The sequence below is a fragment of the Anopheles nili genome, chromosome 3, assembly GCF_943737925.1.
Source record: "Anopheles nili chromosome 3, idAnoNiliSN_F5_01, whole genome shotgun sequence".
Classification (NCBI taxonomy): domain Eukaryota; kingdom Metazoa; phylum Arthropoda; class Insecta; order Diptera; family Culicidae; genus Anopheles; species Anopheles nili.
The window spans coordinates 7,571,730-7,587,352 of record NC_071292.1 but is presented as its reverse complement, the minus strand read 5'-3'; the positions used below and the strand labels follow the sequence as shown (position 1 = coordinate 7,587,352).

At 52.8% G+C, this 15,623-nt stretch overlaps 1 protein-coding gene across 1 annotated transcript; it reads left to right on the top strand.

Annotated features, from left to right (window-relative positions):
- The first annotated feature begins 5,439 nt into the window (after positions 1-5,439).
- On the top strand, positions 5,440-15,623 carry LOC128723022 (protein Wnt-10a). Its single transcript, XM_053816724.1, has 5 exons — positions 5,440-5,483; positions 9,451-9,677; positions 14,528-14,913; positions 14,980-15,352; positions 15,436-15,623. The coding sequence occupies exons 1-5, from the start codon at positions 5,440-5,442 to the stop codon at positions 15,621-15,623; spliced, it is 1,218 nt and encodes a 405-aa protein (XP_053672699.1).

Below are 15,623 nucleotides of genomic sequence, written 5' to 3'. Positions count from 1 at the left end.
GCAGCACACAGAACATTCCGTAGGGTTGTGTTAAGACACATCATACAGTGGATTGAAACCAGGAGCTTCGAGGCTATAGAGACGCTTCAATGTTGTATGAAGGATAATAGGCAAATTGCATTTCGATCAGCATCAAACAAGCGTGTAATGGTAGCTTTTCTTTAATTGACACTGAATCCGGATAACGTCGATGTTTCCGGAGTCTAAAGCAATTTTGCATTATTCAACATGTATCCTTCTTGAAGGCAACTTCAAATAACTCCTACTTCATTCTCAATTATTTATTCGCATGTAAATTACATCAAAGCTGAAAGCATGGTTAATGTTGTGGATATATAATTATTCTTTGAAACTCTCCCTTTGAAAGAGGCTGCTTGAGAGCCACTGTGACAAGAGGGACTTAAAGCCGACCCAGCAAAAAAAAATGGTTTTCTTTCGCAATCAACGCACTCATCAAGTCATTTGTCTCATTAAGCTATCTGCGTGAATCTGATAAGCCACCATTGCCTGTTTTTCGCCTTATTCGCCTTGGCATAAATAACCCTTTCGGCTTCGATTGCATCCCTTCCATCGAGCGACGCCGGTGGTCCGTGGCGTCGATTGAATTATTCGCCATAAGGGTGCAAGAATTCCACAGCATATCTCACACCTTCGCCTGCCTGTGGCGATGCATTTCGCAGACCCTCTCGGTGCATCGCATCGCATGCGAAGGAACGCGAGGGCCGCCAGCCCGACCGCAAAGGAATGTGCCATCGCACCGCTCGTTGGCCTCAGGACCAGGGCTTTAATCCTTCACCTTTCAACCAGCCCGCTAGCCCGATCCCTCATCCGCATCCCCGTCACGTTCGATACGCACGCTGGCATTTTGTGGCGATGCAACGCGCGTTTCGGTGCATTGATTGTTTATGAGAAATAAATTATCTACGCCCCGGCCCGTTCGGGTGTTTTATTATCATTCCGCTCGGTTGCGTCCAGGCAAGCCTTCCTCGGCAGCCATTTTGGTCGATCCTGCCGATCGATGATTGCGGTTTTGCGAGAAGCTTTTCGGACCCTTCGGGGCAGCTGGCCAGCGCCGGCAAGCCATACGGACGAACGTTCGCCTTCACGGGGTGGAGGATGTTTTGAAGAAATATTACCACCACCTTGATGGTGCTTGCTTTCTCGCTTGCTCGCTCTCCCCAGATGGGCTCGCTAGGGGATGGAAAATGGTGGAAAGGAGGCGTGTGATTTAATTCGGAAGGATCCGACCGGGCAGTGGTGCTTTGTGGAGCTGGAACCGCTTTTCTTTGAAACGGCATGGCCACCATGGTCGTCCATCGGGAAGATGTGCGAGCGAAAACGAGAGCATTGAGAGAAAGACGAGAACGAATGATAGAAGAACGAGGACAGCGAGACATCGACACCGTAAACCCGAAGAGTGACGCAAGGAAGCAGCTTTGGTGAAAATATGTTGAAACAGCAAATTAAAGATGCTACACAAATTACAGCATACGATGTGGTGTTCTTTCGCCTCTTTTTTTTACTGTTTGCTGCCCTTTTAGGGTCGCACCAGGGTGGTGGAACCGGGCACGCGGAAAAATACCATCGTCATCGCCGGGCTCGGGATTGGACACCGAGGACTTCCCTCGTCCAGGGAAGCCATCACGGGTGGAACAAAAATCAAAGCAAGAAGAAGAAAAAAAAGCACGCATCTCCAAACCAAAGGCACCAAGCCAAAGGATCGAGCCCGAGATGGCCGATAGCATCGTGCAGGCCGCAAAACCCCGGACCCAAATGGGGGAACGAAAATTGATTCTCGGAAAAACGGGCCGAAAAACGCAACGCAAAGGCGCCGAGTGCCGAGATTTGCGCGAGCGGGCGGGCGGACAAGGCGAGATGAAACAATTTAAGGATAATTATTTTTACTTTGTAACGGGCCGCAGCTGAACCCGCGCGAAACGTCCTGCCGCACCGCGTCAACCGTTAATGCACCGGATCGGCTGATGTTTATCTAGGATCAGTCGCTGGTTGGCAGGTTTCGGCGCTTTTGGCTTCAGCGAAACAGAAGGACAAGGGCTCGGAAGCAGCACCGCAGCCAATTTGCATATCAAAAGAGGGTTTGCACGGTGGGAATGTAATTTATCCACCTCTTGGCCGCTGGCAAAAAGGGCTCGCAATAATCCACCGGCCCCGGGGACGCACGCATCCTGTGTCATTTGTCACCGCGGCTGCAACGATCCGGTTGCGTGTGTGTTTTTATTTGTCCCAGCTCAGCATGCACCATTTGCCCACCGAAAAGGGCACCGGTGGTTGTGTTTGTGTTTTTTCGCATCGTCCCTCGTTTCGTCCGTCCACAACGGGCCGGTTAATCATAATGTTAAACACTAATTTTCATGTCAACGGGCGCATCGCGCGAGCAAACGCGGACATGCTCGTGCTGTGGTCGATGAAGCGCAACGAAGCGCGTGGAAAACGTACGCGTTATCCTTCCAGCACGAGCGGTGGTGCAGTGTTCGGCTGAGGGAAAACGCAACCCTGCAATGCCATCGACCAGACCTAATTGACCCATCGTCGTGTGTGTGTGTGTCGCGGGGTTACGGATGCATAATTCACCTTGTGTGAACTGTGGATTCGCTGCTGCAAGCCGGGAAAAACGGGGTTCCGAGATTTATTTTTTTTTTATCCGATGGGGATTTTCGGGTGACAATCACACTCGAGTGGGAAGAGAGCGAAACGGGTCACGCGCACACACGCGTGTGTGTGTGTGTGTGCCACCCCATGCTGGCCATTATTATTGCGGACCGGAAGTTGTCGCGCAGCGAATTCGAGCTCACCGAGCTGCCGAGGGCTTTTGGCGTTTTGTAGTTTGATTCCCATGTTTGCGTGGCCATTATGTGTTATGTTGCGATACACCCCACATCGGTTCCGGTGAGTAATATGCTAACGGGTCGAAGTCAAGTAGCGATTCAAGCACACTTGGCCATTGAGGGCAATTATTGTCCCTTGCAGCGGGAAAACATGAATACGATATAAAGCGATATCATCTTCATTACGTTTGATTACGTTCGGGGTATCAAAGTAGCATCCTATTCAAGCAACCAACCCTTCACCGAACGCTTGCATCCTATTTCACCACGCGAACCCGGAAAAACGAAACCCATCGAGGACCGCACCCACTTCCTGCCGTGGAACGGGCTCATCGGCTGTTCAGGTGTGTTGGCTCCGTGTCTTTTTTTTTTCTCATTTCTCCTTTTCCAGCTTCCGGCCAACCGCAAATACATGCGCGCCCCACGCGCGAGATAAAAAGGACCCTACGCTAGAGCAAGATCGCGCGAACAATGCAACCGAAACGGAAACCCCGCGAATGCCCTTGCGCAGTGGCGTAGGGTGCGCGTCCGCACAACAATGTTGTCATCGCATGTCGCGGTCGCACGTGTGTGTGTGCGTGTATGTCTGTCCGTGGTCCGTATATCCTGGCTGGGGTGAATGTTGCAGGAGGCGGACGGACGCCACGTCAAAATCAATGCTCGAAAGACACATAAAAATCGGTCGTGTACTGGGCGAGATTTACGCGCTCATTCAGTTGTCGTCCTGCGAGTCTCCGGCGTGGAAGCCGCGCCTTCCGTTTCGTGCTGTTCGTTCGTTCGTTCGTTCGTTCGTGCGTGTGTCTGTGTCCCTGTACGAAAAGCAGAAAGGAAGCAAGAAAGACCGGGGGGAAAAACACACACGCACATTCCCTCTAAAAACACATCATTTCGTTTTTCGCTCAAGATTTTCAATTTGCGGTTAGTTTCACGCGCGCGATGAAGCGCAAAGAAACATAGCATAGGCATAGCGAGAAGCGCGAAGCTCACGTGAAGCTTAATTTAACGCCACCGAAAGGGTTCGTCATCGTTTGACGCGTCACCGCGCGTTGCCAGCTCGAAATCTCATCAACGACTCATCGCCGCCCGGCCTGAGTTGAGGCCAGCAAACCTGAGCAAAACGGGGTCTTCGACAAAGTTCAATTCCGAATTCCTGAACTAGCCTGTTCGCCCCACCGCCGGACGCACGAGAAATGAACTCAACCGTGCTCCAGCGTGAGCGACCTTCCCCCCAATAGCTGAGCGGTTGCGTTTTGGGCTGGTGTTGGTGTCTATTGCTACCGCGGGTCGCGACCGCGGCACTCACCATCGACGGTCGTGCGCGGTTGCTGAAGCTCCGAAAAGCTCCGCGGGATCGCACGGGACCTAGCGAGAACTAGCGTTTCATTTCGCGCGCGCACGGCCCCATCCGAGTTTGACTGGCGCTGTTCGGCATCGCGATCTTGCCTTGGTTTGTTTGTGGTCTTTTACGCGAGGTAGAAAACGAGCTTGTGTTGGCGAGCGAGGACGTGGTGTTGTGATGCGGTAGTGCTATAGCTAGTGCACAAAATGTGTCTTTAATCGAGCCTGTGACGAGTGTACGATAGGTCAAAAGTGTCAAAAATATTCTCAAGTGATGTGATGTGCACAACGAGTGGTTGAATTTTCCCAAATTCCGAGCGATCCATCGCCCACCGAGAACGATCTCAAGCGAGCCGAATCGTTCAATAGACGACGAGCCCGTTTGTCTATCAGCCCGGGCTGGAAGCGTAAAAGCGCATCTGGAGAAACGCACAACTCGACCGAACGGAAGGGAAATCGAAGAAAAACAAGACCAACCGTAGTGGTGCGTGTGCGTGCGAGAAAGAGCCCAAACGCGTGAGTTCCCCGTGCCAGCAGGATCAGGGCCCATTGAGGTGCCAAAAGCCAGGGTCTCGTTCGACCAATCGGAAGGACCACCGGCCGACGGGTGTGGTGATTTTAGTGGCCTCAAACCCGGAACGGCTGCAAATCGACAAATTCCGAGCCCTCCCGAGAGAAAACCGCGTGTCGATACCGCCGGGAGAAGATCGCAGACGAACTACCGCTTACACCATCATCAGTTACGTGTGATTGTCGTCCTGTGGACGACGAAAAGTTGGCACCCCATCGATTGTGAAGAAGTCTTTCGTGACGTTTGTGACTCGTGGAAGGACCTCGTGTGTTGTGTACGAAAAAGGAAGCCTCTGAGCCCACGGTTAGTTTCGCGAGATCCTGTTCAAAGTGTGAAAGGCTCGCATTTGCATCCCCAGTGCCGAGTGACCTTAAGGGTGGTTGGGTGGAGGGTGTGAGTGCCACGTTATCCTGCCCAGTGGGGTGAGATTGGGCCAGCGAGTGTCCTCGAGGTTGGAAGAAGACAAAGGAAAAAAAAACACAGACCCCAAACGCGTGCGGTTGAGATGCGATTGCAAGGTGACGGATCGATCGGAACCGGTACGCAATGGATTAAGCAAGCGAACGCGCTGACACTGAACTGCATACCGTGCTGCAACGTGCATCGGGTGCATCCTTTCGCAAACAACACGCAACGATGGCCCGCGACGGAGGCCAACCAATGGGGAAAAGGAGTTTCGGTGCGATGCGGATGCTTTTACCGTGGGTGTTTCTAATCGCACTGCAAAGGTAAGACCCTCGTGAATAGTGATGTTAAACTCAGGTGACTCATTTGTAACACCGATAAAAGGCTTTATCGGGGAAATCTACTAAAAATAAACCGTGCATCATTTGAGGCAAGTTCAATCTCTTCCCAATCGGAAGAATTGCTCCAATAAGCGCCTTAGAAACTCCCGAATACACTGATGCATGGCCCTAAACGTAACTGACCGTCCTCGTGCTCTGACGTTCGACGATATATGGCCCACAAATTCTTCTACCGCTGACCCCATTCCAGGGAAAACGTGATTCCAAAAAAGCTGCCCCATTCGACGTGGCGTCAAGTTTCTAAATTTGTTTGTTTTCAAAAACTGCATCAGCAGCTTGAGCCACACCACAGATCGTCGGTGCCAGCGCCAACCGAGAAGGTATTAATCAAGATTTATCAGTCACTCAATGCTTGAATGCTTGCCAAAAACGGAGCGCTAACCATAGCTGCGCCAAAACAGGTCCCTTCCATCGCGGGCAGGACGTCCAGGGCGCCAGGGATGACGCGAGCAAACTTCACCCCACGGCCCGTAAATCAGCATTATGCGCGCTGTAAAACATTTACCAAACTGTTACGAAAATAATAAAGTGCGCTCCCAGAACCGCTGGATGGATGGATGGGCTCTCGGCTGTAGATCCGCATCCCCGGACTGTCGGTAAAAAGTGATCCGATAAAGGCGAGCGCTCGGAATGAATACAAATTTACGCATTACTCTCTGTTCGCGCACGCCACTCGCCGGCTGGCTTCCACGGCAAGCATGCCCAAGTCAAGAAGGAATTTATCTTGTCAGCTAGCTCGCTCGCATGCAGTTTCGCACCGCCACCAGAAGGGCCAAAGGACGGTTCCCACAAGATCGATCCACCACGATAAGAGCCGGCAGAGGAGGAAGAACGCGCCCTACCGAAGCGAAAGCCCTCGGGATAAATGAGAACGCGACGCAAACAAAACACTAAACAAACACCGGGGTTCCGGGATGCGCTTATCTCCCGGAGTGCGGGCTTCCGCACAGCCTAAAAAAGGATTTATATCCGCCCAAAGTGTGGCCCCCGAGGGCTGACCTGCATCTCCGGTCCAGTTTCCATTCACAAAATGCAGCCGCGCATCGTTGCGCATCAGCTGCCGGAATCGAACCCGCTCTGTGGCCCGGCCATGATTTTGCATCGTATTGTGACATCTCCGGCTTCGGCATCCGGCCCGAGTTGAACGATATCGATCTTTCGCTCTCGTGATCCTGCCTGAGGAAGGATCTGGTGAAGCGAGCGAACCGGCCAGAGGAGCCAAAGAGATCAAGATCGAGATCGCAGATTAAGCGACAGCGACAGGCCAAAAACCCGATGACGACTGGCAATGAGCCGTTTTTGGGCAGTGATCTGAAGGGATTAATGACGGCAATCGGACTCGGGGTGACATTCGATACAGTAGGGCAGGGGTAGCTTTTTTTTTTCGACCCCTCGAACGACCCCTTCGACCCCTGCGCGTTTCGCAACCCCGTCCCCGTTGGCCATCAATCACCGGCCATCAGTTGGTTCGATTCTGGGGGTCATTCATGATTCGGCCCTTTTCGGACGCGCCACACATTTCGACGCAGTGTCCTGCCTTGCGCATTCCAACCAACCTCACGGAACGGGGCTATTTGAGAAATCTGTTTCGCGCTTGTTCCCATGCGTTACAAAATTTGTCCAGCCGAATGTTTCGTTGGCGTGGCTCCGAAATTCCAACCTCACCGTGGTGCGTGGTGGTGATTTAAATTAATTTTCCCTGCCGTTTCGTTGCGCTTTGCCGTGTGGCTCTAGGACGCAGTGCGAGATAATTTTCTTATCCTGTCGCCTCAGTGCGGGTTCGCGTCCTGCGCACACAAACACCCTCCCAAATACCGCACATTCTTGCAGCGGGTGCTGAGCCGCGCGAGCAGCAAAAAGGGATGCATTTTTCGCCCGGTAACCGGCGATCGCAAATTAGTATAAAGTTTCATCAGCAGGCACCCGCGAGCGGCAGGCAACCATGCATTCCTTAATGGAGTGATTATTTTCCCCCGGGGTTCGCATTTAATCGCCAGCGGGCCAAAAAAAAAAAATAAAGTAACACAAGGTCCCTGGGCGAATGGAAAGCAGCATTACGAAAGTGCATTGGCTTCTGGTGAATGCGCGAGCGCCTGCTCGTGGACGCGCCGTTCCCGGTGGAATGCGCTTTGCGCTTCGAGTGCGAGATGACTAATTGCGTTGCGGTGGCCCTGGAGCCGCAGGAATCCGGCACGCTGCACGGGAACTGCACTCGCACTCGTCCTAGTATGTGCGAGCTTTTTCGCTATCACAACGGCGGCCCCCGTTTTCGTAGTCGGTTCAGTCGCTTCGCCTCGAGATCATTCCGCTGGTGGTGCAGATCATTGCTCAAATAACTCTATTTTTGCGCTCAGACCCACCGATCGGATCGAGCGACCCTTCTAATGCCCTCTCGGCGCTGCAGATGACCATCGTCAGCCGTGGTCCCATCGCTGACAGGAATGCCAAACATTTGGTTTTATTGGGCTTCGTCGCGGGCTTTCTTCTCTCCCGTTCGCGATAAGACGGGATCGGGGTTTCTTTCTCGCGCGTTGATTCGCTAGCGCAAACGATCTTCCCTGTGTTCCCGAGAGCTTCAAGCGAGAGCCTGGTGGACACGATGGAACGGGGATTGAAAAATATCTTTAAAAGTTCTCACGGCCCCCAAACACCGAGCCGAGGGATCGTCCTTTCGATTGGTGTACAGTGCGCGACTGCACACCGCAACTTTGCCCTTGTTTTTTGCCGCACCGAAGGGCTTTCGACATCGATTTAAAGGGCTCATATTTACCTAACCGGCTGGGCTGGACCGGCATGCACTTTGGTTGTGGTTCTCGCAAGCGTTCGCCCAGCGGAATCTAGTGCCGAGCGAACGCGGACACGGTAGCAATTATGATGAATGCCTCCACGAGGAGCCGCACAACAAAGCGTCCTGGGTCCTGTTCCCAGGATCATCTGCCGGGTTTCAGGACGTCTCGGTGGGAAACGGTGGCTTGGTATTGTCCCTACCGTCAGCGGTGGGAAACGTCGCAGAAGAATGCCCCTGAGATCGGTTCCGAATCGCTTGGACGAGATGAATGTTTAACCGGTCGACATTAATAACCGATATGACCGTTGGTTTCGTTTTTTTGTGTGTGTGGCGAACGTTTTTGCAAGCGAATTGGCAGCGCATTCCGATGGATGGCAAATATTTTCCGACCAAATAGTCTCTCGCTCGGTATCGGCCAGCTTCCATCTTGCGTTCGTTCGACGGGGCTCCACACAGGATAAAGCAAAGCAAAGAAAAACAAACGAAGTGAAAAAAAGAAGTACCTCGTTTCCTCGGACTCGAGCATGATTAACTCATAACTCACCCGTTGACACCAATTAGGCTCGGATTAATGCGCACTGCATCGCGACTGCATCGCTGTCGCTAATTGATAAAATTAATTCTTCCCCCGAAAATTTCCCGACCCACCGAGAAAGCGCTCGAAAACCTCGGAAGTGAACCTCGGAAGGGGGGCGAAAAACATGCACACCCGACCGCACACACCATTATTAATGGGACGGCTGGCCCGCTGACTTAGGTGCAGCATTTTGCAGCCAATAAAACGACTCCGGGATGCTCCGGCCGATGCTTGATCCTCGGGTGGCAGCTCGAATGGGGGACCTCTGACAGCTTTTGCGAGCGATTGCAGCCGTGTGCGGACACGGCAACAATCCTACGCGCAACGGACGGCAGGATGCATAATTTATCTGCCACGTATTAATTGGCTCCCATTAAGTTAACGATCCCAAATTAGCAGCCATTTCGCTGCCACCCAGTCGTCTCTGTCCCTTCTCGGTGGCTCCCGTGTGTGCGGTGTTGACGTACATTCTCTCTCTCTCATTCTCTCTCTCTCACTCTCTCACTCTTTTTTCTCTTCCACAGAGCACAGAGTCTTCCGGATGTCCGGGCGACGTGCCGTACGGTACCGGGGCTAACCCGGAACCAGCTGGAGCTGTGCTACCGTGCCAGTGACGTCACAGCGGCCGCCATTGAAGGGTTGGAGTTGGGAGTGCGCGAATGCCAGCATCAGTTCCAGTGGCACCGCTGGAATTGTTCGTCACTCAGCACCAAAAGCCGCAATCCGCACACATCGAGCATGCTGAAACGAGGTAAGATTTCGCTCTTTTCCACGCAAGCAAGCGATCATGGCGGCTTCACGCACGGCAGGAGATAAACACACACACAGACACACACGGAAGGACGCACACGACGCTCGATCGAAGGAGATCGGATCCTAAGCGACCCGACCCTCAAAAGCGTGACCAACGGGCTTATGGGTCATAATTTTCCCTAATGCTACCAATCCGAATGGATGCGTGTGTTTGTGTGTCATTCTCTCGGCTTCTTACGCCGGGAAAAACGGACATTTCCCCGGGTGTGCCATCGGTGACCGGACTCAACAAAGGAGCGCAACCAGCATCTCCTGTGACGGGGCATTTGCGGGCCGGCTTCGGGACATAAAAATTGGAAAATTTATGGTAAATTAAAGCTTCCTCCCTGTAGCCATGAGCATGAGGTGTCGCTTTATGCACCGAAGACTTCGCCCCGGGGTCCGCCGACTCATTAGCATAGCTCTTGCCACAATGACGGGATGAGCGTCAGTAATTCGTTCGGCCCTTTCCACGCCCGAGGACCCACACGGTTCGGTTCGTTTCCCTTTTTTTTTTCTTCCGTTGGCACAGGGCGCACGCGTTGGGTGTTCTGCCGGTGTGACAACGATCGACGACAAAAGGTGACGAATGAGAGGGTTTGGCATCGAATACCGAGGGTGGAGGTGCTGGTTCGAGAAGCCTCGAGAAACGGGAACGAAGATGTCTCCCAGACTGCGAGGGATTTTTGGTCCATTTAATTGAAATCTCGAACACAGCTTTATCGGCATGCTGGAAGCGGATTACACGCGTACTCGTCCATTGAGAAGGTTTAGTGTTACACAAGACCTCGTGACGCGCTACCAGAACGGTTCACTATCACTTTCCACCTTTCGCCAGTGCCAGTGTTTGGTCCCGCTTAAGGGCACTTCCGATGTTCCGAGGCGCGCAGATTGACGGTTGCTCTTTGGAGAAGCGCACACGGGCTGTCCTGCAACTACCTGGCAGGCTGCGAGGTCTTAGCCCAGGTCCATTTCCATTCAATTGTCAACCGCCGGTTCGTCATGTCGACCCGATGGTGGTCTTCGTTCTCCACGCGCGCGCCACACCAACCCCGGTGTGCATCTCATTCAATCGTCAAACTGAGCGGGCAATCAATCCTTCAACCGCCGGACAAAGCGCTGCCAGTTGACAACTCGGAACGGAGCCTCACCGGAGTTCGCCCGAGATGGATGGATGGATGGATGGGTGAAATGAAACATCAAAATCGAAATATAAATTGATGTAAATGCCGCGCCTCCTTGCGGGATGCCCACGTGTGTGTGTGTATGTAAATGACACATCATCATGTCGCGGATCTCCGGCCGAGGGACAACCCCGAAAGGCAAATTTAAACACGCGAAGAACATAATTTGTCATGACGTGTACATATGTCAAAGTGTAGCCACCGAATCCCGGGTCGGGGACTTGCAGAAAGGCTTGTTTGTGTTCTTGCTGGGTTCGCGATTTTCCGCGGGCCACCACGTGACATTTCGTCTCCATCCACTGGGGAGGCCAATTTATGCAGCCTGGGTTGTGAGGCATTTTCTCCTTCTTTGCATCGCAATCGATCGATCGATCGATCAATCGTGGTCGCGGTTACGGCCATTCGTCAAATGGGGTTGAAGTGTGTTGCAATAAACCAAACCGCCCGCGTTTGGGCGCTGATCGATCGATTGATTTAAAGGTCGCCGAAGCAGGAAGCCCTGTTGAAGCCGGCCAGCAGGCTCGAGGATCTACTCGTGGAAAACAATGAGCCGAAACGAGGGTTGTCCTGGACCGTGGACGAACGACAGATGGGGGTTGAATACATTTGAATGCACTTACCAACTGATTCCACTTCCTTTGATGTGGATGACGCAACGGGTGCTGGTAATATTTATAACCACGTGGAAGCATGTTTCCCCTGCCAGCTAATACAGCCATCCGTCAGCAGGATTCGTCCTTCCGCGGCATGGCGTGCTGCAGGTTGCACCGTTTTTTTTTTGGACACGAGAAGATAAAGCCCGAATGTGTGCGATTGTTGAAGCGAACCGACATAATTGTGTGAGTGAATTATTACCCAACCGAACCCACGCCTGTAGGATATTAGCACTAATTTCGCTTACTGTTTGTTTTTCCACCGTTTCCACCCAACGGGCCACCGTTATTGCATTCCACCCCTTTTGCCGAACGCCGGGAGCTGTGTGTGCATGACCAACGTACACGAGAGAGAGAGAGAAGGAAAAACAACGCTCGACCCGGGTATTGAGCTAATTGAAACGCTTCCGGTGGTCTTTCGCAACACGCCACACTCTTGCAGCCAGAATCGGCCGCAAAAAGCCGCGGCAAGCTTTAATGCGCTCTAAGCGGAATCATTAAAATCAATAATAATTTGCCTTGATTGACTTCCAATCCGACCGTCCGATCCGGGCGTCGATTTCCTACCCCTATGCATGGGTGGGGGGTTAGTTTGCGGGCGCGTGTGCAGAACAACCCCCTTACACCCCTATCGTTGCGGTCCGTTGCGATTACCGTTATGGAGTCGATTTCGATCTCTCACACCCACGAGTAATGATGGCTGGCGCGCGCGCGCGCGCGAGTGAGTTCGAGCCCGAGATCATTCGAGCCATTTTCCGAACGTGGCGTGTGCAAGATATGATCGATTATTTTTACATTTTCACCCTCCGGCAACTGGGCTGGGGAGAAAGTTACCGGCTGGCGTCCTTCTTTGGGCCACCCGTTCACACGTTGATCCTGGGCGGATCCCTCGAGGGGACGTGCTCTCGATCAGTGGTCTCGCGATCGCCACAAAGCAGGCCGCCGTAATGACGGACCGTCGAGGGTCTTTTTGGTATCGATGTTTGCACAAACGAAATGACGCAATTTGCTACCACGATATGATAGGATAAGGGACCCGCGATTAGTGCCGCAAGGGTTGAGAGTGTGCAGCGCGTTATTAGAGCCGCATTATTAACGATAATGTCTGGGCTTGTGTGGGACTTTACGTGCTTGATCCTCGATGTACTTGAAACGCAAATCAGCGCCAACAAAATCAGTGGAAAACTGCCCGAAAAATGCACCCAATTGCATCACCCGCGATTGCTCGTGCACACGGCTGTATCGGTGCTGAATGTGAAGAATGTCCCTTCAATCCACTCGATCGACGGTCGCGATCATCCCGACCGAAGGGAGCCTTATCGTCGGAAGCATTTTCATTGCTCATTGTCAACACTCGTGCGATGGTAAATTGCGACGGTGCTGTCAGTGGCAGGTAACCCGTTCGCCAGCGAGCCGCATCAGGATCGAGGATCGAACGTGGATGACACGGCTCCAGCGAAAAGGGCGAATAGGGCGATCGTCGGGTAGAAGTTATCCCGTGATTGTACGCCTCGAAGCCTGCAGCCTGAAGCCGACGCGAAGTGGCCCGTTAACAAAGCAAATAAATTCACCCAACTACACGATCAGATCAAATCAAATCTGATACCTCTCCACAATATGCGAGCCCTCCGGCTGCTGGTTCCGGAGGGCAATCCTGCCAGTGGCCTTATTTATGTGCGCTCGCGTCCGTATTCAAAACCACACACACAAAATGTCATTTATTTACAATCCGGCAGCGTGCACGGCGACCGCCTGAAGGGCCGCTAGCATTGTCTGGTGGCTCTGTGCCCCGGGTGGTGGTGAGTTCAGTGCAGGATGCATCAACGCGGGCAGCAACTTTATCATACAATGTGCCTAGTTTGCCGGTAGCTCTCTACTGCTTCTAACTGACTGCGAGCCCCGGGCGATTGACACTTTGCCGACGCCACGCTCGACAGAAAACGCTCACGATGGTGTTATTAATTTGATTGAACGTACCGGACGATCGCACAAATTCTAGGCGCGGGTTTCCCAGCGAGCCCTTTTGAGGGAAGTCCCAAGGCGATCGATGTTTGCGCTCGTCCTCTTCTTTTTTTTTTCTTGCTTGCTTCACTCTCATCTCACCCGCACCAGAAACGTGGCCTGGAAAGCGCGACGTAACGAATGGAACGCCGCCGGATGCAACCCGTGCAAATTCCCTCCTATCAACTTCAGTTCCGCTGGCAGGTTGTAATAAATAATTCAAAAATCACCAGCCAACCCTGCGCCGCCCAAGTCCTCCACCCTCTCTCTCTCTCGTTCGCAGCACTTTTCAATTTAATTTCCATACAAATGAAAGAAAATTTATTGGCTGATTGTTTTCGGATTTCATCTCCCCCCTTCCACGGCCGTCTGTGCCGAGCGAAAAGGGACCAAACGTGTGGGAAGGGCCAGCCGAGAGCATCATGCGACATCTTGTCTGTCTGTCTGCTGGGCGAGCGGTGTCGCGGGCTGCCAATTCTTCGGAGGCTGCCTTTTTCGCGTCGATTCGTGAAGGAATCGCTGCAGCGTGGGGACAAGCGAAACGATTGAGGCGAAACGATGAATTTAAACGTCCATCCAGTTCGGTGTTTCCCGGGTGCCTTTTGGGGAGTCGCTAGTCGTGGAGGGCACAAAGGGAGGTCCTGCTGGTGGGGAGATCGAACCGGAGGAAAAGGCTGAAACGGAGCTAAATCAAAACCTCGAACCTCGGTTGGGCTAACGAGCGCTTTACATCGGTATAAGTCATAACAGATCACATCGAATCTCGCAGGGATAACGACAATGAAAGGGCTACCTCTTGAAGGGTTGGAATTGGACCGCGTTCTGTGTGTGTGTGTGTTTGGTGCAAGGTTTTTGTCTCCTGTGGACATATTTTCGTTTAATACAGAGCGTGCTTTTCGATTGATGCTTCAACAAAAAGGCTAGAGCTCTCCATCGCTAATTACTCATCAACCCCCTGGATCTCGTTTCAGGCTATCGTGAAAGTGCGTTCGCTTACGCAATCGCAGCCGCAGGAGTCACCCACAGCGTAGCTCGAGCCTGTGCCCAAGGACGTCTCATCTCGTGTGGCTGTGATCCATCGGTCAACCGACGCGGGATGTCAAAGTCCTTGCGCGAGAGTCTGGAGAAGGAAAAGCTGCGTTTTCTCGACGCTATCGCCGAGAGTAACAGCGTGTTTGAGGAAGGCGACAGCCTGCGCAAGATGAAAGCGAAACAAGCGAGCCGCTGGAAATGGGGCGGCTGTTCGCACAACATGGCGTTCGGGGTGGAATTTTCAGAGTTGTTTTTGGACGCGCGCGAAAAAGGCGCCGACATTCAGTCACAGATCAACCTGCACAACAACCGTGCCGGTCGAAGGGTGAGTTCGAAGGTTGTCCATTGGTCATAAGAGACGCTCGCAAACTAATGTCCTTTCCATCCTCAGGCTGTCTCGAATAACATGCAAGTGAGGTGCAAATGCCACGGTATGTCCGGAAGCTGTCAGCTGAAGACATGCTGGAAGGCAGCACCGGATTTCCGCGTGGTCGGGCGTGTCCTTAAGCAACAGTACCGTCGCGCGATCCTCGTTGATCAGTCAAACCTAGGCAATGGGCCACCGATGATCGTCTACCGCAAGCCAAAGAAGCGAAAGCACGTACCCAACCTGCGACCACCCAGGCGTCAACCTCGGGAACAACAGTTTATCCCACTCGGGACACAGATCGGCGGTCCACAAAACCGGAAGCTGGAAAATGCGCTCTTCTACTACCAAAGATCGCCGAATTTCTGCGAGCGCGACCAGATCTCGGACATTCCCGGTAAGCCGCCCTTTCTGGAAGCTTTCGATTTCAATCGCTTCAATTGGACGGGCTTTCCCACTTTTTTTTTTACCATTTTGCAGGCACGATCGGACGGCGGTGCAACAGGACGAGCAGTGGTAGCGAAGGTTGCGCCTCGATGTGCTGCGGCCGAGGGTACAATCTGATCCGCGAGAAACGCGTCGATCGGTGCAACTGCAAGTTTCACTGGTGTTGCTTCGTGGAATGTGACGATTGTGAAATCGAGGAGTGGATCAGTGTGTGCAACTGA